At 32.7% G+C, this 25,190-nt stretch overlaps 1 protein-coding gene across 2 annotated transcripts in view; it reads left to right on the forward strand.

The window, feature by feature from the left end:
• ETNK1 (ethanolamine kinase 1) overlaps positions 1 to 25,190 on the forward strand; it is a 64,213-nt gene that overhangs the window by 33,279 nt on the left and 5,744 nt on the right. For both annotated transcript variants that reach the window (XM_081058406.1, XM_081058407.1), the window contains exons 3-7: positions 556 to 696; positions 3,106 to 3,248; positions 12,258 to 12,341; positions 14,200 to 14,360; positions 24,842 to 24,915. In XM_081058406.1, the coding sequence (XP_080914532.1) occupies positions 556 to 696; positions 3,106 to 3,248; positions 12,258 to 12,341; positions 14,200 to 14,360; positions 24,842 to 24,915 (603 nt within the window). The remainder of the gene's footprint in view (positions 1 to 555; positions 697 to 3,105; positions 3,249 to 12,257; positions 12,342 to 14,199; positions 14,361 to 24,841; positions 24,916 to 25,190) is intronic.

Genomic DNA, 25,190 nt, shown 5'->3' on the forward strand with positions numbered 1-25,190 from the left:
GCATCAAGAAGATTGATTCTGACATCATAAAATCCTAATGTTTTCTCAGAGAATTTGTGTTTAACACAGTTTTAGAAATTAACTCATAGAACCCATTTATCTCCCCAATAACCTTTACTTTAGTCCCTTTTTGCCCTTTAACCTCAGTATTTCAAAGGCTCAAAATTAAAATGACTGCAATTTAAATGTACCTATCTCTAATTCATGTTTAATATGTGCTTTGAAATCATTTGTAATTGTGTATTGTTCTGCTGGTCCCAAACATTGTTTGTGTAACCAGAATAGGCCACCTACTTCCAGACACTCAGCCGCTTTGGGACTCTATATTGAATTGATGAATTAATTGTACGTTTCTTCGTTCTGGTACTTTAAGCATTTGTTTGACTCTCCTTGTGAGAGTTGACTTGCCAAATTATTTTGAATGTTACATATATATGGTAAAAACGAAATCATGTTATAAAAAGATGTACACTAGGTATTTTAATTTACTTGTGGGTAGACATGAACTGTATGATGCTTAACATTTTCTTTTTATGCTGTTTTGTTTTTAAACAGACTAATAGCACGTCAGCTTGCTAAGATCCATGCTATCCATGCACATAATGGCTGGATTCCCAAATCTAATCTTTGGCTAAAGATGGGAAAATATTTCTCTCTCATTCCTACAGGATTTGCAGATGAAGACCTTAATAAAAGGTAAAATTACTTTTACATTTGAAATGATGTTTTGCATTGTTTTGATCTCTATATTGGATTTCAAAGATAACTATGAGGTTTCTGTGTATGAAATATGCTTCGGTTTGTCTCTTTGCATGTAAATAAAATAAGTGTTGATTCATTTGACTCAGATGGCACTATAGAAATGACAGCCTCTTTCCTCCAGCCTACTCAAAAAAAAAAAAAAAATTCCTCTGCAAAAGCAGGAGGTGTGGGAGTGGGTAGAGAGGTGAGGAGCCAGGAAGTAAATATAGAACATTTATTTGGGAATAAATGAAATACAAAGTGACTGTGAATGGGTACATTTTTGCATAGTATGAGTTGGCCATAGAGACCTTTTTTAAAAAAATTTTTGTTCAAAACTATTTTACATAGGTCTAGAGATCTACATTGGGGCAGTGGAGTAATATTGGAGCATGGAAAAGTTTGTGTTGTCTTAGTTTACTATGACTAATGAAGTCCTGTACAATGAGGTTGGAAATTCGTTTGCTCTAGAGTCTTACTCAGATTTTTATGACTAACTCCCCAGGTTCAAACTGACTAAGATATTTCAGTATTTTATGTGTAAAACAATTTGTAAATCCGTATTTAGAATCTAAATTATTTGAATGTACTTGTACATAGTGTGATTAATACTAGTACAAAAATTGGAAATAAAAGGGGCTAGGGGTGTAGTACACCCCTTTTACAGTTTTTGTGAGGATTGAGGTTTTATGTATGTGTGTATGTGTATATGGTAATCAGAACAATGCCTGGCCGTTTAAGTGTTAAGTAAATGTTAGCTGCCATGTGAAAAAGCATTTGATTCAAAGAAGGTTTTTTTGGGTAGGTTTTGGGTTACATTTCATAGACTCTCCTACTTTTAAATTAAATTCTTGATGTCACTGATACTTTGGAAAAGCTGCGGATGCTTTTATAGTGACTAATAATAGGGCGAAAGCCTCCTGTCCTAATAGAAAATATATAACTAGAACATCAAAAATTATCAAAATATTAAAAAAATATTTTATTCCATTCTTGTTTGTACATGATTGTAATCATCATGTTCATAATCCTTTGAATCCTATTATTTCTATTCAACTCTGTACTTTTAAAATAGATTCTTGAACAGTTATACCATTTTGAAAAGAACATATGTACAGGATTACTTTTGGAGTCTGTGTGTAGAGAAGAATGCAGTAGTGGAAAAAATACAGGTAGCAAACACCCAAATTGGCACATTCATTAAAGTAAATTCAGTGTACAGAATCCTAATTATATTGTAAAATGGAAAAGTAAGGGGTAATTTGAGAGGCTTGAGAAAGAATGAACAGAATTTGGCTTAAAGTGTAAAGGGAAGAAGAAAAAGAATAAAGTAATAGCAATAAGCCTGACAGTGCTATTGAAGGGATTCATGGCACCACCCTATGTTTTTAATCAAAGTTAATACAAATATAGCATAATAAATAGTGCAGAAGAATGTAGGGTAAAAAAGTCATAATCTCTACTGTGTTTCCCTGAAAATAAGACCTAGCTGGACAATCAGCTCTGATGTGTCTTTTGGAGCAAAAATTAATATAAGACCCAGTCTTATTGTACTACAATATGAGACCGGGTCTTGTATAACATAACATAAAGTCGCATCGCATCGCAACACAACACAACACAACACAACATAACAATACCGGCTTTTATATTAATTTTTGCACCAAAAGATGCATTAAAGCTGATTGTCCAGCTAGGTCTTATTTTCGGGGAAACATAGTAGTACAGCTTGCCATACTACCTCCCACCCTTCCCAGTCTTTTCTACTGTGAGGCAATTTCTTTAATAAATAATGAGAATTCTATCATTTGATCATCATATGATATTTTAATGATTATATGATTATCATATAATGGGTCGATTTATCAATAGTGGATACTATCTATTGACTTTGAAATGTGAATTTAGCTTATTTAGACTGCAGTAACCCTTCCAAAATTTTAGTTCTTTATTGAACTGTCTTTGTAACTTTAAATAGTACACTTAAACTTCATTTTATTTAACTCTTTGTGTCTTGATTTTTTATCTATAATATGGAGATTAAATGTAAAACATTTAGAGTACTGCTTAGTAAATATTAGCTGTCAGCTATACATATTACTTTTCCCTTCAATTTTGTAGTGGTATATTTTTTACTTTTCTGCCCTGCATTTTAACTGTTGCTCAAGTTTCTTTTTATTCATGTTTAAGTTCATTGTAAAGGTTTTTCTTTATTCCAGCTTTTGGAATAATTGGCTTATTTTAATTCAGGAGTCTACAATTAAGTGGAAAGAATTTATTAAAATAGATATTCATCCTTTAAACAAACTTGAAAAGAAATGTCATTAATATAAACAAGATATAATCTTCTTTTAAAACTAAAAGGTTCCTAAGTGATATCCCAAGCTCTCAGATTCTTCAGGAAGAGATGACTTGGATGAAGGAGATTCTTTCCAACCTGGGCTCACCTGTTGTGCTTTGCCATAATGACCTATTGTGTAAGAATATAATCTACAATGAGAAACAAGGTAGGTATTTGACTTTAGCAGTTACTTTGTTCTTGATGGTTCTTTGATATTTGTATCAAATTTAATTCAAATGCAAGGATGGAGAACATACATGAAGTCTTTAAAGATTTTCTTTTAGGTTATAAAATTATGATAACTGCTAAATTAGAAGTATAAGCTCTCTTTATATTTGTATAAGGTATGTTTCTTAGAATTGGTTTAATAGAAACAGTTTTGTTTCTGTTAAGTGAGTTTTAAATGAAAAATGACTTTTATAAATTTAACTGTAAAACCTATATGGTAATTCTTGGTTTGAAACTATACCTGCTTGTAATGGGGGTGATTGAAAAACCAATTAACATTGAACTGCTTTATAAATATAGAAATTTTGTCAGTGTTAGGAAGTAGTATTAAAAACAAATATGTCCTCAGGTTTTCTATTACCTGTTTATTATAATGATTTGTTAGATATTTTGATGCTAAGGATGGAAGCATCATCAAGGATGGAAGAAATGCTATTGGTAGTTACTGAAATTTACATATACTATAAAGTAATAATCACAAAGCTATGGTGGATAGTTCTAACATTGTTTTGAGGTAGACAGTGATACTTTTTGTTAAAATGTTTTCTGTGATCACATCTTTCTGTATTCAAATTCTGTTTTCATATTTAAACACTTGGCTGTATTATATTATTGGATAAAATGGTTTGAGGTTTGGTTGCTAAACAGTAGATGCCCTTAAATTTATTTTAAAATATAGTTTTGGTTGAAGGATTAGTATTAATTTAAAAAGTCTGTTTGAAACTATGAAGCTATTGTATTTTATAGGAAATCAGTTTTGAAGATAGTCATTATAGTTGGAAGATTATTTTGAATCAAAAGTGTGCTGTTGTGAAAGTACTAAAGCCAAAGAGTTCTCATTAAATGGTTATCATTATATTAAATTACTATTTATGACAATTTTTATTAGATTGTAAATCGACTATTCTAATGCAAAAGTTAAGTTTTAACTTGCTGTAAATTGAAGAAAACCAACCAAAGAACACTGTCAAGGGTGGTGGTATACTGAAGCACCTATTTTTCAAAAACATGTTTGTACCTTTTATATTTGATATTTTAATGTGCATTAGAGAGTCTATTATTTACAAATATAATGAGGTAACATCTTTATTTTGAATGTTTTGACGTTTTTGTGTGGAATCATTTTTTTTAAAACTTCAGGTATACCCTAAAACATGAGGTACTTGACAGTGTCCTTTAATTTTTTATTGTCCATTTATTATATATATATCATAGTATATATGTACTACATTGTATACTGGTAACCAAATCTCAATGCCATTTGTGAGAGAAGAGTATTAGTTATGCATTAAAGCAATGTATTAGCTTTTAAGTTCAGTGCAAGTCCTAGTAACACATTATTCTGTATAATGGAATTTCCAGTTAGGGACTTCATCTTACATTTGAAGTGGACACTCAGCTTTATTTTTAACTGCAAGTTAATCAAAGAGTCTATTTCCTTTGGAATATAATTTTAACTTTTCATACTTTTATGTTTCTTTTACATACTCATGTCATGGAACAAACTTGTTTATAAAACTAAAATAGAAGGGACCAAAAAAATCAGATTACTTTGTCTTAGGTATAAAAAAGTACATTTTTACATTTTAATTTAACCAGTTGCCTGTCTAAACTACTGATCAGTGATGTGAAAAGTTTGCATACTTTAAAATAAAATCTTTATGCTTTAGTTTGGCTTTAAGAATTCAAGGTTGTCATTGTTTATATTACTGACAGTTACCTAATTAATACTTTTGCGTCTAATTTTTTTTCCCTACAGAGAAGAATGAATTTCACAGTTCAACAAATATAATTATTTTGGTATATATCTTAAGAATTTGTCCTTTATAGAAGTCTATTATGTACATGTGTTTGTTGTCTTTGCAGTTATGTTTGTGTGTTAGCTATGGGGATGTTCTATTATTTTTCCTTACCATTGCTTTTATAGTGTCCAGTAGGAAGGTTATTTTGGACTCCATGGCATCGACTTAAAAAAGGAAATCTGAGGGCGGCCGGATAGCTCAGTTGATTAGAGCGTGATGCTCTTAACAGCAAGGTTGCCAGTTCAATTCCCACATGGGCAGCTGTGAGCTGTGCCCTCAACAACTAGATTGAAACAACTACTTGACTTGGAGCTGATGGGTCCTGGAAAAACACACTTAAATAGATAAACGTTTAAAAAAAAACAGAAAGAAAATCTATTCTTATGTTACTAGTAATACATGATCATTAAGACAATACGGTTGGAATTTTGTTCAAGTAAAATCTAAAACTCATGAAGGTGTGGCAAGCTTGTTCTGTTTATTATCTTATGCCATTTCAAATAGGAACTAATGGTTTTGAAGTAATAACTATATGCAATATTTGTTTTTAATTATAAGGAGAAGATACCATGTTTCAGACTTTAAAAAATGTAAGTTCTATAAATTTAGTAAATTTAATAAGCAAAAAAAACAGACTGTAGCATAGCAGTTGTATTTATAGTTGCAATCTCAAGGACTATAATAATTAAAATTAGAAATATGCAACTACTAAGTTCTTTACATTCTTAACTGGTTACCTTGTATAGTGTCTAAAAGCCAAGTGTTAAGTCTTGGGGTTAAAGTAATTTCTACATATAAATGATTAAGTTGAATATTTACAAATGTGTTTGATTTGTTAATCACTTTCTAAGTCATGTTATTTGAGCTCAGGGTTTCACCATTTTGTACCCACCTACGAGATTATAAATATGTAAAAATAATAAGATGAAAGCCAAGAAACTGGCCTTGACATCATCAAGCTCAGTATCTGTGTAGTAGTATATTTCAGACCTTTAATTTCTCAGAATTGCAAATTTTAGTTAAACTTCATGAATTTATACAGGATCATTTTGAAGTCCCTCCATGTATTTTTCAACCATGAAAACTTTGTCAACAGATTTAAAACTATTTGTAAACTATTGTAAACAGATTTAAAAATTTGTAAGTTAACTCTTAAAAGCAGATGCATTAAAGGTTAGTTATAAACAAGAGAGGTCAGGAAGAGCATAGATTTTGGAACCAGGCACACTTGGGTTCAAATCCCTGCTCAATCACATATGGAAACAGCATTATACAAGTCATTTTATCTCTTTATTAAGTGTTTCCATTTGATCCATGACTATCTGCATCAGAATCACCCGGGTTATTTGGAAAAAATGCAGGTTTCTAGGTCCCATCCAGGACCAACTGAAAAAGAATTTCTATCGATGGGATTGGGAACTAAATGTTTAATAGATTTCCACACTGTGCTTATATTGTTGCTAGTCTACAATTTTAGTTTGCTTTATTTTTAACTTGGATAATATCTATTATACTTCAGATGATTCCTGACAAGATTTTAGATGATGCATATAAACTGTACACTGGATGAGGTACTTAGCAGCTCTCAGTTACAGCTATTTATACTTTGGTAAGGGGTGGTAAAACTTTTTCTGTAGGGGACAAGATAGCACATATTTTAGGTTTTGCATACCATGTTATAGTCTCCGTTGTAACTATTCTATTCTCTATTCTGTTGTCTTGTAAACACAGCCATAGATAATACATACGCTTAAGTAAATATATGTGGCTGTGTTCCAGTAAAACTATTTACAAAATCAGTGGGCTGGCTGGATTTGTCCTGAGCATACATAGTTTGCCAACCCCTATTTTTTGTTTGTAGGATGCATTTTATAAAATGTATCTGGTTCTGAGAAAATGAAATAATTACTGTAAGCCAGAAGGTTAACTGTCCTGTAATTAGAGGAATTATGGCTCACAGGTATAAGATGACAATTCAGTTTCTTTAAGTGCAGTTTACAGATTGTATCTAAACTGAACCTTGAGTGATTAATTTAAAGTGTAAAAATGTATATATGTATGCGTATATGTATACAAGAGTACATATTCATATAGAGATACACGAAGACTATGAGTACCGTGCAGTTTACAGGCATTTTCACCTGTGGATGTTACCAGAATGGTAGGCATCACAGGAAGAAATCCTGCCACTACCTCTTCTCACCATGTCGGTTGACAGGACTCAGGAATATGGGAGTGAACTTCCTTTCTGAAGTTGATGATAGCTGTCAAGAGTTTTGAAAAGTTAGTCAGTCCCAGAACTTAGGGGATTGGTAAACAGCGGCCCATTCCTAGCCTTCAGTGAAATAACATCTTAAAAAGGTAAGAAAAGAATACTTAATGATATGATGATAGGATTTGTTACATAAGAAAACCAAAATCCCTGGTTCTTGCCCCTGAACTGTGAGACTTAAGCAGTTATCTTTTAAATCAATAATTAATTTAAAAAAATAATTTATACCAAGTACATCAAATTGTAATATTTCTTATTGCCTATCTGACTTCAAGTCTAATATTTTAATTTCAACTAATCCCTTTAGCTGCTGAAATGTTAGAAGTAACTAGTAAAACTTGAGTTTGTTGTCTCATGTCTTGATGCTGTCATGTTTATTGGTGAATGTTTTGATTCCCCCCATCCTTCATTTCTTCATAAAAGCTCTTATAAAGATCTCATATATAACTTTAATTTTAAGTAATAGTTATTTTGATTATTTTCTATGTCAGCAAAATACAAGAAGCTGAGTTACTATAACTATTTAAGGAAATACAAATGAGAAGAAAAATAGAGCTTTTTTCTGAGAATTATAGTGTAAACCAGATTTTTAGAGTTTTGAACAATATATGTAAATAGAAAATGGGTGAGTCACCATTCTTAGTCACCTGTTTGGCTCTAAATCTTATCCACTCTATTAATATTCATGAAAAGGCATTGTGGTTGTTTTTTTGACATTTTAGTGGCTTAGGAGAGTTTTTATAGTTGATGGTTTTATTTTAAAATTTAAGTAAATACAAATTTATTGTTGTTGTATTTGGTAACCTATTATTTTCTAGGGTGGAATTTTTATGAAGGATAGTCTTAACATTGTTTTAACTATATTCTAGATCATATTTAACATAAAATAAAATATCCCAAAATCAAGTAATAAAAAACTTAAATGGACTGTAAAAATCTGAACTATTAGGGAAAAGCTACGTAAAATAGTTACTAGTTTAATGTTTTTTCTTTACTCACACATTCAGCCCCACTATATGTTCAATCATATACTTGAATAAAAATGTCAAAAATTCCACCCTTTGTTCTTCAGTATTTCATGCTTATTCCCTCCAATCCCCATTTAAACGTGTTATTGTCTCAGCATTCTCTGAAAAACCTTCATGTGTTCCACTGGCATTTTAATATTTCCTGTGTGCTACATATTACTCTGTGGATTGCATGATGAAAAATAAAAGGGACCTACTGCCCTTTCAGGAAGCCATATGCTGTGTAGTGGAGGAGTCAGATCTTGGAACAGATGTTTACATTCAGAATGATGACTGCTATGGTGAAGGTGTACACAGGGTACTACCAGACGCCAGAGTGAGGGATGAAAGGAAAGTTTCCCAGAACAAAATACTCCTTTTTTTCTGTATAAGAGAGAAAGTATTTTGCTAACATTAGTGTAGTTACGATTGTACTTTCTCTCTGTTCTCTTTCTGCCTTACCTAACACTACCGAGAAAATGAGTTGGAAAGATTTCAGGTTTTCATATTGGCTATTTTGCTTTTTATCTTTATCCCTTTCTCCTTAAAAACAGCACAGTAAAGGAATCCAAAAGAATGTGTCATACGAATTAAGTAGCCTTAGTTATTAATAAACTAATTTTTTGGTTTTAAAGTACTTTAAAAGTTGGCCAGTTATTTTCAGCTATACTGAGATTTGAACAATTTATTTAACTCAGTAGTGTGTGGATTTTATTACTGTGAAGATATGGAAGAAATACAATAATAAGAAAAATGTAGCTTTTGAAAATTCAGATTATAGTTTTATTCATTTACCTTATGCTTTACCCATTGTATGCTAGACAGTGTGCTAATTATATGAAGATAAATAATATATAGTCTTAGTTCTTAAAGCACTGCTTCTTAACTCTTTAGAGGTCAAGGATCTCTTGAGAATTGGGAGAAGAGAATCCCTGTGGAAATGCACATGCACATAAAATTTTATATAAAACTTCATGGAGTATTTTCATTTTTTTTCCACCCTTGAAACCCCAACTCAAATTCAAGTCTTAAAGAATTGAGAAGATAAGCATGCCATATGAGCTATTAGTTATTAATAGTGACGTGAACGTTCCTCTAAATAATTGGAAATTTTAGAAGTCAGAAGTTAAATTTGTAGAAAAAGAATTTGGTACACTTTCTGTGGGTAGGACAGCATTTTCCTGTAATTTGATTTTTCTGGCACCCAAAATAAGGGAAGTAGGCATCTTTAATTTTACTTCGTTGCAGATGATTAAATTTAAGGTTGAGTTCCACTTTGCAATAGTTTAAAAAAGAATAGTTAATGCAGAGTTTTTTTTTTAATTTTTTCCTTTTAAGCTTTGTGTCTTGTAAAATGTGAGTTTGCCAAATTTTCTTCATCTGCTACAGATTAGGTATGCCATTGTTGCTGCCATGTGGCGGCGCCCCCCCGTGCTTCTTAAACGCACTGACTGGAGGTTTATCGCATCACTTGTTCACATGCACGGAGCCTGGTAACAGCCTCATCTGTATCTTGTTAGCTTCATTTTCTTATTTTTTAAATTTCATTATTTATAAGCTCAACATAGCATATAAAAATAAAGGCTAGTTTTAATGAATTAATGCTACTACAAAAAGTCATTGCTAAAATTTTCATATTGAAACGGATTTTAACTTTTGTTAAAATGATCTATGCTTTATTTAAATTGTATTTACAAACAGTCATGTTTTACCTGCCATTTTAACTATATATTTGCCAAAATGTAAATATAATTTTGAAAATGGAAGCTTTTATTTATGTGGCAAAAATAAGCTTCAGGACTGGGCTGTGTATTTTTATTGGCATGTAAGTTAATATGAGCTCTACAAGAATTTGTATTTAGAGAGCTAAAACAATCAACAGCTGCGATTTAAAAAAATTACATATTAAAACTGGTTCATTTGTGCAACTTTGTAAATCTTGAATCCTGATTCCTTGAAGGCCTGGTAGATAGGTATCTCCCAGATTGTTGTGTTTAGCCTCTTATCTATTGACAGCTTTGTTTAGAGAATTAATCTTAATTTTTTAGAAAAAATTTAATCTTTTTAAACTGTCTTTTTCCCCCTCCTAAAAGTAAAAGTATTGTATAAAGAATTTAAAATGTAAGGAAAAAAGGTCACTTTGTCTAACACCTGTAATGAAACCAGTTGAAACATTTTATTTTGGTTTATTTCCATTCATCTTCTTATCCTTATGAGTTTATTTATTTTTTCTCTCTTCAAGCATAATGTTTTCATAGCTTGGATTACTATCTTTACTATTTTAGAATTTTTTTTCATATAACATTTGTAATTCTTGTCATTAAATCATTTTATAAAATGAAATATTTTTTCATGGCTGCAAACTGTTTTATCATGATGGTGTTCTTCACCCTCTCATTTTTTCAAGTGATACCTTGAAAAAAATTAAAAACATGTTCTGACTTCCTATTCTGCAATTTAGTAAAGTGATTTGGTAAAACACTTTCTGTCTTCCCATTCTACACTTGTGAAATGATTTGGTTAACTTTAAGACTTTTGTGGGATTTTTTTTTTTTTTTTTTGGTGAATTCAAGAATATAATACTTGTTATGTTCGAATTGCAGTGATTTATTATAGTCACCAACATTTATAACCTTACATTTTGTCAATATGCATATAGATTTTGATATCTGGGCTTTGCTACATTGATTCTCACTTATTTTACTGATGATTCTCAATTATTTGACTTACTTATACAAGTTTAGAATTAGATAGTAAATATAATTACATTAAAATATGCTTTTAAGTAAAATACGTTGTTTGCTGTGACTTTTTTTTGTCATAAAATTGTTTTTCTGAGTTTGAATATGATCAGCATACATCCCCAAATTAAACATACTTATTTATATCAAGACATTATAGTTTCAGGGCTCTTTTTTGGGGAAATGCCAATCTGTATAGACCAGCAATTTGTTTTGTTACCTTAGTGTGATTTTTAAGACAGTGTAACTAGGCATATGCTATTTATTTTCACAATATAAGCAGCTTAGAAACTATTCTTACAGCCATCTCTGTTTATGTATCCATTTTAACTGTTTAGCCCTGTAAGCCTTTGAGTTTGTGATCCGTGGTGTAGACAGTGACCCATTTTAATTTCTCTCTTTCAACCTTTTCTTTTGTCTCTTAAAAGATATAACGTATATCTTTGTTGAGCCAAATCCCCTACAATACTCAATATACCTTTGCTTTTTTAAAAGAAAAAATAACCACCATAATGCTGCTCAGGTATGTTAAGGGAAACCTTAACTATGTAGCATTCCAGGAAAATATGTTTGATTGCAACTAAATTCTTAAATTAGAGATATTGTTAAATTGATCAAATGTTATAACTGCAGTGTTCACAGAATTCAAGTCTTTCAAAGTTTGTGTTTGATTCATATATGTAGATCAGCGTGTCAGTTCACTGTTGGGAGTATTGTAGATTAATTTTTTTGTTAAAACGCTTAGATTATTAACAGTTTTCAAAGATTGTGTTCATTTCTGATTAAATTTGCATTTTTAAGTAACTGGTGCCCCCATGTGGTGAAAGACATATTTTGCTTTCGTTGAAACTTGGAGAATGGACTCTACAGTATTGTGATTTTTCTTTAATATAATGGACATCATTAATGTTCGCAAAGAAGCTGTTGACCAAGATACGTAATTTGAATTTTGTAAAGCTCATTGCCATAAAATTCACAGCCTTACCCTGTATTGTCTCAGAAGTGCATGTTAACCAAGCACGTACAATGAGACAAAATATTGGAAGCTATTTCATTACAAATAGCATAGGGATTTTCTGATCTCATACATGATTTCTTATGTCTTTTTTTGTGTGTCTCACTTAGGTGATGTACAGTTCATTGATTATGAATATTCTGGATACAACTACCTGGCATATGATATCGGAAATCATTTCAATGAATTTGCAGGTAAAATTCAGGGCTTAACTAATGGAGTAAATAGGATATATAACTTTGAAATGATACTTTTGGAATTTTTTTTTCTCCCTAAAGAGGATAAACTGGAATCAGCAACATTTTTTTAACTTCTTTTGGAATTTTTTTTTTCTCTCTAAAGAAGATAAACTGGAATCAGCAACATTTTATTCTTCCTGACCTTTGTTCTTTGTTGCTAGAGGACAGAGGAGATGACTTCCTTTAAAATAATGATTGTGGCTTTAATTAAGACCTGACATAGCACAAGGTGCTTTATAAGTCTCTTCTCACCTTATGTTTTTCTCCACAACAATTCTGTAAGTTAGGTAATATTCTTACTATACAGATGAGGAAAGTAATTCACCATGGTCACAAAGATTTGCAGCCAGTTTTTAGAAAGCCTTTGCTATCTTATTTTTGATGTTTTATATTTGCTATTTTATTTTTGCTATTTTAATAGCCTTTGCTATTTTTTTAAAAAGCCTTTGCCATTTTGTACTTAGGCTTTTGGAACGTTTGTTAACTAAACTGAAGAGGTTTTTTTTTTTTTTTTTTTGGTCTGGCTATGACTAATAAAAAGCTGGTCATTTTTGCCCCTGCAAATTAATCTATTATCACTGTTAAGTATGAAAGCTTTAGTTTTTTTTAATGTAGGTGGAATTAATTTAAAATGCATTTTATTCTGTATTTAGAAACATGAAATGCTCTAAAACTAAAGATTAGGAATTCCCCAGGTTTATACCTGGTAGGAAATTTTCATTGCTGAATTTGTATTTGTATACATTCATGTATTAATGGATTTTCTCATATAACTAGACTGGAGAAAAGTTGAGGGTAAAGTTTTAATTTACATGTTTTCAATTACTTCCCTCCACCAAGCTTATATACATGCCATATCCTTACATAAGTACTGTACATATTTCCATATATTTGTAGGAAAGGAAAGCAGCTGTTCATATAATGAGCTATCACTGTGTTAATATTAAGGATAGTTGAGGATATGAAAGAGGAAACTCCACTTAATACAATTTCATGTAGGAAAAACCCAAACTTGAAAGATAGGTAGTATAGACAAAATAAAGCTATAACTTGAAAGGTAGCATTTCGATATCCAGATAGAAGACAAAGGAAGGTTCTGCAGGAAGGAGGAAGAAAACTTCAGGGTGAGTGTACTTATTTTTGTAGGATATAGAATTCATGAAGGAGAATAGAATGTTATAAGACTGGAGAAGTAAGATTGGACCAATTTAAGAACCTTGAATGCTAGGCAAAATAATATGAACTTTATCATCTAGTTTGAGTTTTTCAAACTGCAGCTCATGAAATCAAATTTGTGGGGTAATTATTTTAAAGCAAGGAATGGAAAAGAAAAGAAGTAGAAAATGTCAGAATTAGAAGGTATAGTTAGGGTAAATATTGTTTGTGAAACTTAATACCAGGTGTGTATATAAGGTTTCAATATAAAATGTATTTCTTACTCTGAGTAATGGCCAAAAAAGTTTTAGAGCCACAGTTCTAGGAAATGCTCTAAATATTAGTGTGCATAAGAATCTCCTGGGGTGCTTATTAAAACGAAGATTTGGCGCTTCTGATGCAGATAGTTCAAGCTTCTTGCTTTGAGGAAAAATTGAAACAGTCAGAATTGATTGTGGTGATGAACTGTGTTGTGCATTAAATTTAAGTTGGAATACATTATGATTGGTTTATTTTAATAAACACTGTGTAACATCTAGTATTTCAGCTAAATGTCTTATAATTCTTTTTCTGAAAAATTATGTACGTGGTAAGGATTATTAAAGTATGCAGAAGAGAATGTGCTTTCAAAATCTTGAGTGTCTTTTTTCCATTTTAGGTGTGAGTGATGTAGACTATAGTCTCTATCCAGATAGAGAGCTTCAGGGCCAGTGGCTGCGTTCCTACCTGGAAGCCTACAAAGGGTATAAGGGCTTTGGGACTGAAGTTACTGAAAAGGAGGTAGAAGTACTCTTCATTCAAGTCAACCAGTTTGCCTTGGTAAGTTTCAATATAAATGAAAAATTCTTAATACGATTTAAAAAGCTTTAAAATTTTTATTCTCTTATAAACCAATTTCCCATTTTGAGTTTTGTGAATTTTTGTTCAAAATAATGACAAAATATAATTGTTTACAATTCTCTCATTGTAATGCTTTTGAGGACAAATATTTGTTTCATTCACAACTATCATCTTACCCCCAGAACAACAGTGCCTGTCCACATGCTCAGTAGTTATTTGTTTAATGAATGGATTCTAGTTAGAGTTAGGATTAATTGTGAAGCAGTCTTTTATATTTGTATTCTCATTACATTACAAAAAACATAATCAAGGAAAGATTTATGGGAAATGAGGTTTTCCACAATATATTTAATTGTCACATCTTAATGTTAACATGACAAAAGTATATTGGAAGAACCAGTAGAGTTATTAATATGTTTTCAAAACTTATCCGGTATTTTGTCTTCTTGACCTTCTTTTGCTAAGCTGTTATTTCCAGCTTTGACGTGTTAATGCCTTCTTATTTTGAAGACCCATTTTCTGTACTCTAAATACTTTTTTTTTAACCAGTTAATATAAATTATCTTTTGAGAATTATGTGATACTTTAGAATGAGCTTTTCAGCTAGGGTGTTAACACAATTAAATTGAATACTAGATAGAAATTATTTTAGCTGCTTCTTTTTAGTTTTAATATAATTCTGTACAATTGACATGAGGAACATTTGCTATGTAGTCTTTATAAATAGATGCTCTTGGTGGCTCACAGGTGTGCTGATTCCACAGTCTTAAAAACAGCATTTCCCTAGAGCCATTCAGAATACATCTCAAGTAAGAGGGTGTGCTGACAAGTGACCTTACCTGCTGTTCTGATATCTACCGTGTTTCCCCGAAGATAAGACTGGGTCTTATATTAATTTTTGCTCCAAAAGATGCACTAGGGCTTATTTTCAGGGGATGTCATCCTGAAAAATCATGCTGGGGCTGATTTTCCAGTTAAGTCTTATTTTCGGGAAAACACAGTATTTTCAGTAGAATTGTTGGTTAAATTAATGGCATGCTCTCCAGTTGGTTGTAGGATGCCTGCTGTTTCTATTTATTTAAGCATAATCTTTAAGTGGAGAATGTGGGGTTTCTTTCTCATGAGGTTGTTGAATGAACTTCAGAATCAACCTAGTATTTCTTTTTAGCCAATTTCTGTGTTAACATGAGGAGTATTATGGGTATAATTTGTATTTTTTCCATGTAACCATTTAAAGAAATTATTGCTAAGGCAATGAATTTATTAATTTCCACATAAAGTCCACATACCTTATAAATTCTTAGCATCCCCACTGTTTACTATTAGAATGCTAACTTGGGTTCCCTTGTAAACTTCTGATATTTAACATGTTTGTTTGGATACTGTGCATATATACGTGTGTGTATATATATATTACATATATATGATATTAAAAAACACACTTATGGTTTGAGCACCAGGTTGTTTATAAATATTCATCCATCAGATACCAAGTGCTTATTGTTATTCTAGGTATGCTAGATTGGAGTCTTCAAAAAGATAAAAGTGCATTCCTTCAAAGTTCTTATAATTTAGAAGGGCCAATAAAATGCACAAAACGCCTCTTTTTGGATGAAATTTAATACACATCCCTATTTAAAATTCTTAGCAAATTACAATTGGAAGGAAACTTACTTAACCTGATTTTTTTTAAAAAGGGAATATATACCCATAAAATATTTAGCAAACATATTCATGAAATGTCATATGAGCTCTGACAATTAAGTTCATGAACTCATCCTAGAAAAAGTGTTACGTACCTCATGGCTGAATATCACTCCAGTCACCTTCAAAGTACTCTGTTGGGAAGCTATGCACCGGTGCCAGCACCAAAGGTTCAAAGCACTTTTGGAACTCTTTCTGGAATGGCCATCAGAGCTGTCATCCTATTAACCTTGATGTCCTCAAATGTCATCAAAATGTCATCCATTCAGTATTTCCTTTATCTTGGGGTAAAGAAAAAGAGTCATTGGGGCCAGCTCAGGTGAGTAGGGAGGGTGTTCCAATACAGTTATATGTTTACTGGCTAAAAACTCCCTCACAGACAGTGCCTTGTGAGCTGGTACATTGTCGTGATGCAAGAGCCATGAATTGTTGGCCAAAAGTTCAGGTCGTCTAACTTTTTCACGTAGGCTTTTCAGCACTTCCAAATAGTAAACTTGGTTAACTGTTTGTCCAGTTGGTACAAATTCATAATGAATAACCCCTCCGATATCAAAAAAGGTTACCAACATTGTTGCTACAAGTTCGTGAATTTCATTGTCAGACCTCATTTGTTCGGTAGAAGTTCTTAAAGAAAAAGGATAAAGATCAGTTGATAGAGACATAAAACTTCAATACCTTTTTAATATTTATTTCTCAGAATTGTCCTCAATTTCTGGACAATTTCTCAATTATGTCCTCAGAATTTACGTACTCTTATAGTTGTCACATAAGCTATAGTCTATTAATGTTCTGAGTTTCCTCTCACTAAAAAATCATTGAAAACCATTTTTTTAACTCAGTTTTGGTTTGAATTCCTCTTTTTATTTAAATTGTACTGAATCTCTTGTCACAAACTTTTCTTGCCCGTTCTTTTCTTGAACTTTTTCTTCTGAGGTGGGTTACTTTCTCTGTTGTGTTTGAATGGATAAATATTAGGTTGGTGCAAAAGTAATTGCGTTTTTTGCAATCATTTTTAACCTTTTAAAGCACAATTATTTTTGCACCAACCTAATAATTGGAAAGGTAGGGTGAAATAAAAACAAACCCTCAATCTTTCTCCTTTATCATCTTTCATGCACTCTTCAGACCACTGCAGTCTGTCTTCTCCCTTATTATATATATATATATATATATATATATATATATATATATATATATATATATATGAAAAAATAATTTGGGTCAAGGTTACCAATAATGACATAATTGTTAAGTCTGGTTTTTATGAAGTCTGGTCAGTCTTTATCTTACTTGATCTGTCCATAACATTTGACAGTATTTACGATTGATTTTTAGAATTTTGTCTTTCATTAAATTTTGTGATACCGTTCTTCCTTGTTTCTCTTTTGTGCTTTCCTGTTCAGGCTCCTTCTCTGGCTCTATTTTTCCCCCTCTTCTCCCAACCCTCGTACATGTTAGTGTTCCCTGGTGTTCTGATTTTGGGCTCTCCCCCCTTCTTTCACTTATATACATACTTTCAAAGGGTGATCTAGTCCCATGGCTTTTATTGCTCTTTTTTGTTAATGATCCTAAGTTGAGTTTCTTCCCTCTGTCCAGATCAGTACTGGCTATCTCCGTTCCAGGTCCAGTTCGTATTTGACCACAGTATGCTTAAACTTGAATTCTGTTTTATGCCTTCTCTCCTTTATCCCAGTATTCGTTATTCTGCTATCTTGATTTAATTAAAATGCCATCCATTCAGTTGCTGTTTTTTGAAACTAGGAAAGAAGGAATTTTCTTTCACGTGTTCCTCTTCTTCATTCTCACATTTTTTCTGTTTCCAGGTTCTGTTGTTCTTGGTTCCTAAAATTCTCTCAGTTCTAACCCCTTTTCCCTAATTATATGACCTTTGACTAAGGTGTTAGTGTTTCACCTGTACTTCACTTAGCCTTTACTCGTCTTTTTGCCTCCAGGTTTTTTCTGTCTAATTCATCGTGTCTATTTAAAAAGCGATCTATCTAATAACTAGAATCTAATTAATGAACTCATGTCACTTTGCTACTTTATGACTCCTTGTTACTGACAGAATGAAATCCAAACAATAGCATCCAAATTTTGTCTTATTACTCGCTATTTCTCACATCTCACCTCTGCCGGACAGAGTCATCTTGTTTTCTGCACATTCCATTTTTTAAGCCTGCATCCTTTTGTATAGGGTGTTTCTTTCTACCTAGAATGCCCTTAACCTTGGATCCTCTGGCAAGTTCCTCTTTTTCCTATGGACATGTCTTAAGTACTGTTTCTTCCTTTGGGATGACTCTTTCCTTAATCACTTGTCACGAAGAAGCTTACATGTACATGTATTATAAAGCTGCTTTGATAAGGGGGAAAAAGATTTGAATAAGACCAGGGTATAGATGTTTTTAAATAAATGCTTGGTAGTAAATGCTTATTGCTCCAGGCATGATCAGACTTCTAAAAATTCAAGACTTCACGTATTATTGGTTGTTTATTATAATTAATTAATGTTGAAGAGATAGCAAACAAAAATAGATATTTGCATTATAAGACCAAATAGAGTACACATAGGGTTTTGTAAGCTTTGAGGAGTTTTTAGACACATTGTTTATAGACTTTGGATTCTTTCTAAATAAAACATTAGACTTATATAGGGGTATTTCAGAAAACAGTTTAAAGACTCACTTTAATTACTTGTTCACCATATAAAGCTTTGAGTTTTTCTTTGTAACAGAGGTGGGTAGCCTAGAAATAAAAATGCCCTTTGATAGAGAGAATTACATACTTACAACTTCCAAATCTGAGGGAGCCAGTAAGTAAATCATGGAATCACAGAATGTTATTTTATTTGGACTTAAGTATTCTCTCGTTGCTATTTTTTGGGAAAGCAAATGAATGGGCTATTTCCTACATTTATACTATATATATTTACTACATGAACGAAAATTGATTTGAGAAATACAGTTATCAGTACTGCTTAAAATGGTGGTAACAGTTTATTTGATGTCATTTTTATGTGTAGAATGTCCCCTGATTTCAGTCTTTTCTACTACAAAACCAGCCTAAGTAGGAAGAAATTATGATACCATCCACTGATGACTTTATATCACTTAAAATATGCTAAGGTAATTGTCATGCAGGAGACTCTGCTCGCTGCGCCATGTGTCATGCAGGGTGTCATGCGGGGTCTCCTGTCCCGCTCCCCACATAAGAACACAGGATATGGTGAGGCCAAAAAGGAACACTCATGGAGCCATAGATAGGGGAGTCATACCACTATATTCTCGCTGGCGGCTCGGTTGGAGACACGGGAAGCAGGAGCGACACTGTCTGCAACCCGCCGTCCTAACTGCAATCTGCGCTTGCCAGCCACCATCTTCTTGCTAACCCCCATTTTCTGTTAGCATAGCCACAGCAGTTATATTAGTGGCCAGTGGCTCACTGGTTACAGCTGATGGCCAACTAGCCACAGCTGATGGCCATCCAATCACAGTTGAGCCAGCACGTTTCCATGTGAGGCCGAGAGCCTGGAAACTGCACTCCTGGCTCAGTCCCCACAGTAATTTAGACCAGCGTTTCTCAAACTTTTTGGTCTCAGGACTCCCTCTTTATCCTTTAGAAGTTTTTTGAAGCCCTACCACTGTAAGCTATGAGGTTAATTATCAATATTTACCATACTGGAAATTAAAACATTCAATATTTATTAAATACATATTTTTAAAAAAATAATAAACTATATTAACAATCAGCATTTTTTAAATTAAAAATAACTTTTATTTAAAAAACAATTTAGAGAGAAGAACGGCATTATTACATACTTTTGTAAATCTCTATAATGTCTGGCTTATAAATGCTGGAATTTCATATCTGCTTTTGCATTTCATCTATTACAATATATTGTTTTGGTTGAAGTATATGAGGAAAGTCCTGTTTCACACACATTGTTGGAAAAGAGAGGAGTATTTTACCTTTTCAGATAATTGTGGATATTTTTTTGATACTTCACCAAAACTCAACAAGTGATAGTTCTTTAAAGATTTATTGCAATGTGCAGTCTGAATACATCAGTTGACTTTTTATACTCTAGTACATTAAAATCCACGGGTTTATCTCTTAGTTCAAATGGTTCTTTTACCAGTGCATGATTTTGTAATTTTAACATCATTCATTAGCATTAGAAAAATACCATTGAGTTGTATAAGATCTTTTATATGTTGATAACATCTCACGTGATATCAAAAAATCACATTCATTACTATCAGTAAAGTGTTAAGTACTGTATTGAGAAGCTGTTAAGTGCATGGAGTCAAATACAAATTTTACAAAGTTCATACTTTAGGTTGAACACTTGAAGCCTGTCATTGGCAACAAATATTGTCAGTTCTTTCCATTGAAATGACAAGTTTTCTTTTTTATATTTGAGAAATGTCTGCCAAATACCCAAATCTAATAATTAGTTTGTATGTTTGTTGTTTTCTTAAATAAAAATATAGCATTACATTATAAATGTGTAAGTTCAGTTCATAACTCAGTCATATGGTGTTTTTGTCCTTGAGACAGTCTTCATGCTTTGGGTATGTAGTAAACGTGCTTTATGTGTACTGCTTTATCATTCCGCAGAATATTAGAATAACATGTACTCAAGGGTAGAGTTTCATAAAATTGATCATTTTAAAGGCTTCATTAAAGACATTCTTTAGTGTGACTGGCTTTTTACTGTGAGTGTGTGATGATGAAGAATAGGATACTATGCTAATACAGTTTGATGCCACTGCCTTGACTTATGTTAAGGTACCGGTAGCTTCGCCCACCATTGTTTTTGAACCATCAGTGCAAATGTTAACATAATCAAAAAGGCAAGTGTAAGAAGTGTAACATATTAGTATCATGAAAAATAGTTTTGGCCCTCAGGAACCTCCCATGGATTCATGGACCACTTTGAGAACCACTGATTTAGACTTTCAAAAGGAAAAAGCATCTCATCTCATAATTCACTTCTCAATACCTAAGACACTTCCTTAGGTAGAAAGAAGGCCATTTTTGAAAATCTTTATCATTCTACTTTCATATAATAATAAGTATAACAAAATATTGAATGTTTGTTATATGCCAGTTGTAGATACTATTATACTTTCTCTGATGTGTGTTTTTTTCACACCATCAAGCAATTTTCCAATACTCAGCAGATAGTGACTGGGTGTCCTACAAATTTAACTCAATTCTGACAATATCTACCTAGAGACAGTGTCAGATCGCACAGATTAAGGGTTCAGTCCCACAAGACTGCCACCCACTTCAGATGCCAGTTGCAAGACTGAGTTATTACCTGTATTTCTGCCCCACTCTCAATTCCACAATTCACTTGGGTTTGATTAAGTTGTTAGAGTGGCTCACAGAACTCAGAGAAACATTTACATAGGCTTACCAGTTTATTATGTATATATATATAATAGTCAGATGAGGAGATACATGGGGCAAGATCTAGAACAGTCCTGAGCACAGGAACGTCTGTTCCCCTGGAGTTTAGTGTACGTACTCTCCCAGCACATCTGTGTGTTCACCAACCTGGAAGCTCTCCACACCCCCTCCTTTTGGGTTTCTATGGAGCTTCATACATAAGCAAGATTAAATCATTGGCCATTAATGATTGAGCTCAATCTCCAGCCCTTCTCCCCTCCCTGAAGGTTGGGAGGTCCTGGGGTTGAAAGTTTCGACCCTCTAATCACTTGGTTGGTTCCCCTGGTAACCAGCCCCCATTCTTAAGGGCTTTCCAGAAGTGACGTCATTATCATAAATTTAGCTGTACTTGAAAAGGGGCTTGTTATGAAGGACGGCACTCCTTTTACTTCTGTGATTCCAGGATTATTCAGTAACCTACAATAAAACACCAAATATAACAAAAGACCACTCCCATTTTGCGTGTGTTTAGGAGATTCCAAGAATATTGGGAGCTGTGATCCAGGAACAGTAGATGAAGACTGAATATATATTATTATAAAGCATAATGTCACACTTGCATCTTATAGGTGAGACAGCAGTACAGAGAAGTTAAATTGCTCAGAGCCACATAGCTAGTAATTTTTACAGTTTGACTCTAGAGCCCAACCTTTTTTTAAAAAACAAATAATAGATTTCACATACATGTGACTTAGCTGTTTACTCTTTACTACAGTCTTTATTCTTTTTTAAACCTGTATTTGAGGAAGAAAACAGTGCAGTAGTATATTTTAAATAGAGACTTGTATAGCAACATACTTTTTAAATCTTAGAGTGAAAGTTTTTATTTATTTATTTATTTTTTAATTAAATTTATTGGGGTGACAATTGTTAGTAAATTTACATAGATTTCAGGTGTACAATTCTGTATTACATCATCTATAAATCCCATTGTGTGTTCACCACCCAGAGTCAGTTCTCCTTCCATCACCATATATTTGATCCCCCTTACCCTCATCTCTCACCCCCCACCCCCCTTACCCTCTGATAACCACTAAACTATTGTCTGTGTCTATGAGTTTTTCTTTCTCATTTGTTTGTCTTGTTCTTTTGTTGTTTTTGGTTTATATACCACATATCAGTGAAATCATAGGGTTCTCTGCTTTTTCTGTCTGACTTATTTCACTTAGCATTATATTCTCAAGATCCATCCATGTTGTCACAAATGTTCCTATATCATCTTTTCTTACCGCCGAATAGTATTCCATTGTGTATATATACCACAGCTTCTTTATCCACTCGTCTATCGAAGGACATTTTGGTTGTTTCCATGTCTTGGCCACTGTAAACAAAGCTGCAGTGAACATTGGAGCACACGTGTCTTTATGTATAAATGTTTTCAGATTTTTTTGGGTAGATACCCAGGAGAGCGATTGCTGAGTCATACGGTAATTCTATTCGTAATTTTTTGAGGAACCTCCACACTGCCTTCCATAACGGCTGCACCAGTCTGAATTCCCACCAACAGTGTATGAGTGTTCCTTTTTCTCCACAGCCTCTCCAACACTTGTTACTATTTGTCTTGTTGATGCTAGCCATTCTGACTGGGGTAAGGTTATATCTCATTGTGGTTTTCATTGGCATTTCTCTGATGATTAGCGATGTTGAGCATTTTTTCATATGTCTATTTGCCATTTGTATGTCCTCTTTGGAGAAATGTCTCTTCAGGTCCTCTGTCCATTTTTCAATTGGATTGTTTTTTTGTTGTTGAGTTTCATGAGTTCATTGTATATTTTGGATATTAGCCCCTTATTGGAGGCACTGTTTGCAAAAATCTTCTCCCATTCAGTCGGTTGCCTCTTTATTTTGTTGATGGTTTCTTTTGCTGTGCAGAAGTTTTTCAGTTTCATATAATCCCATTTGTTTATTTTAGTTTTTACTTCCATTGCCTTTGGAGTCAAATTCATAAAATGCTCTTTGAACCCAAGGTCCATAAGTTTAGTACCTATGTTTTCTTCGATGCAGTTTATTGTGTCAGGTCTTATGCTTAAGTCTTTGATCCATTTTGAATGAATTTTGGTACATGGTGACAGATAGCAGTCCAGTTTCATTTTTTTGCATGTGGCTATCCAATTCTGCTAGCACCATTTATTGAAGAGGCTGTCTTTCCTCCATTGTACGTTTTTAGCTTCTTGATCAAAAATTATCTGTCCATATTTATGTGGTTTTATTTCTGGCTTCTCAGTTCTATTCCATTGGTCTACGTGTCTGTTTTTCTGTCAATACCATGCTGTTTTGATTATTGTAGCCCTGTAGTACAAGCAAAAGTCAGGGAGTGTGATAGCTCCAGTATTGTTCTTTTTTTTTAAATATTGCTTTGGCTATTCGGGGTCTTTTGTGGTTCCAAACAAATCTGATGATTTTTTTGTTCTATTTCTTTAAAAAATGCCATTGGGATTTTGATGGGGATTGCATTAAATCTGTATATGGCTTTGGGTAATATGGCCATTTTAACTATGTTGATTCTTCCAATCCATGAGCACGGAATGTCTTTCCATTTCTTTGTGTCTTCTTCAATTTGAAAGTTTTGTTTTTTTTAATAGTATTTCTAGTTAGAGTATTTCTTGGGCAGTGAAGTCTTATTAGCGTTATCAGAATCTTTCAAAATATCATCATGTTTAACTTGTAAAGTACACACACACAATTATTCTACAGTTCCTAATTGCACAGTCATGTGTTTTCCCCATTAAGTCCTAAGACCCACTTTTCTGTGACATGAGCCTAAAGTTGTGTTACTTTTGTGTTGCGGTTGGTGATGCAGAATTGTTGTGTCACTAAAATTTTTTTTTAGATATTTATCACACCTGGAACATTCTTCACATTTAAATATATATTTTTGTTTCTGAGATTTGGATATTCTATTTTATTTATACTTTTATGTCAAGAAACTAAGTCCTTTGATGACATATATGATGTATTTTATAGGAGAGCCTGTTAGCAATTAATACTATGAAAGACACTTAGCCAATATCTGTCAGTGCTGATGCTGAACTCTGCCTACACAAAGCAGGTTACAGAAATTGGATACTGTTTTTTAAATGACTATGATTTCTTTTAACTCTTTTGGTATGGACAAAATGATCTATAGTCATCTAGGAAACTACACATAAAAAAAGATTACCTGTGTTTTACATATATTTTAAAAAAGCATTAGGAAAGTATTTTTTATGGAATTCATGGAAAAGTAAAAATTAACAATTTGATACTTGTTTTACAAAGAAATGCGTTATTATAATTCTTGATTTTTCTTCCTTCCTTTTTAGGCTTCTCATTTCTTTTGGGGACTGTGGGCTTTGATTCAAGCCAAATACTCCACTATTGAGTTTGATTTCCTTGGGTAAGTTTAATTTTACTGTATGCATTACATTTGTCTCTGCTGTCTTTGAGTTAACATTTAGAACTTGCAGGGCACATTGCAGTTATTTTAAGTCATATGTTATAAAGGTTGCATATATTTAATAGTTGGTCTGAGAGGAAATCTGGTATAATGTTAAGTGTACTCAGGATCAGAAAAATGTCCAGTAGGTGGTGCAATAAACTAAAAATATGTTCTTTGAAAATCTTAAAACTTAAAAAAATCAGTTTAGATGGGTAAGTAGAAATAAAGGATTA

Source organism: Rhinolophus hipposideros, assembly GCF_964194185.1.
Source record: "Rhinolophus hipposideros genome assembly, chromosome: 9".
NCBI classification, from domain to species: Eukaryota; Metazoa; Chordata; class Mammalia; order Chiroptera; family Rhinolophidae; genus Rhinolophus; species Rhinolophus hipposideros.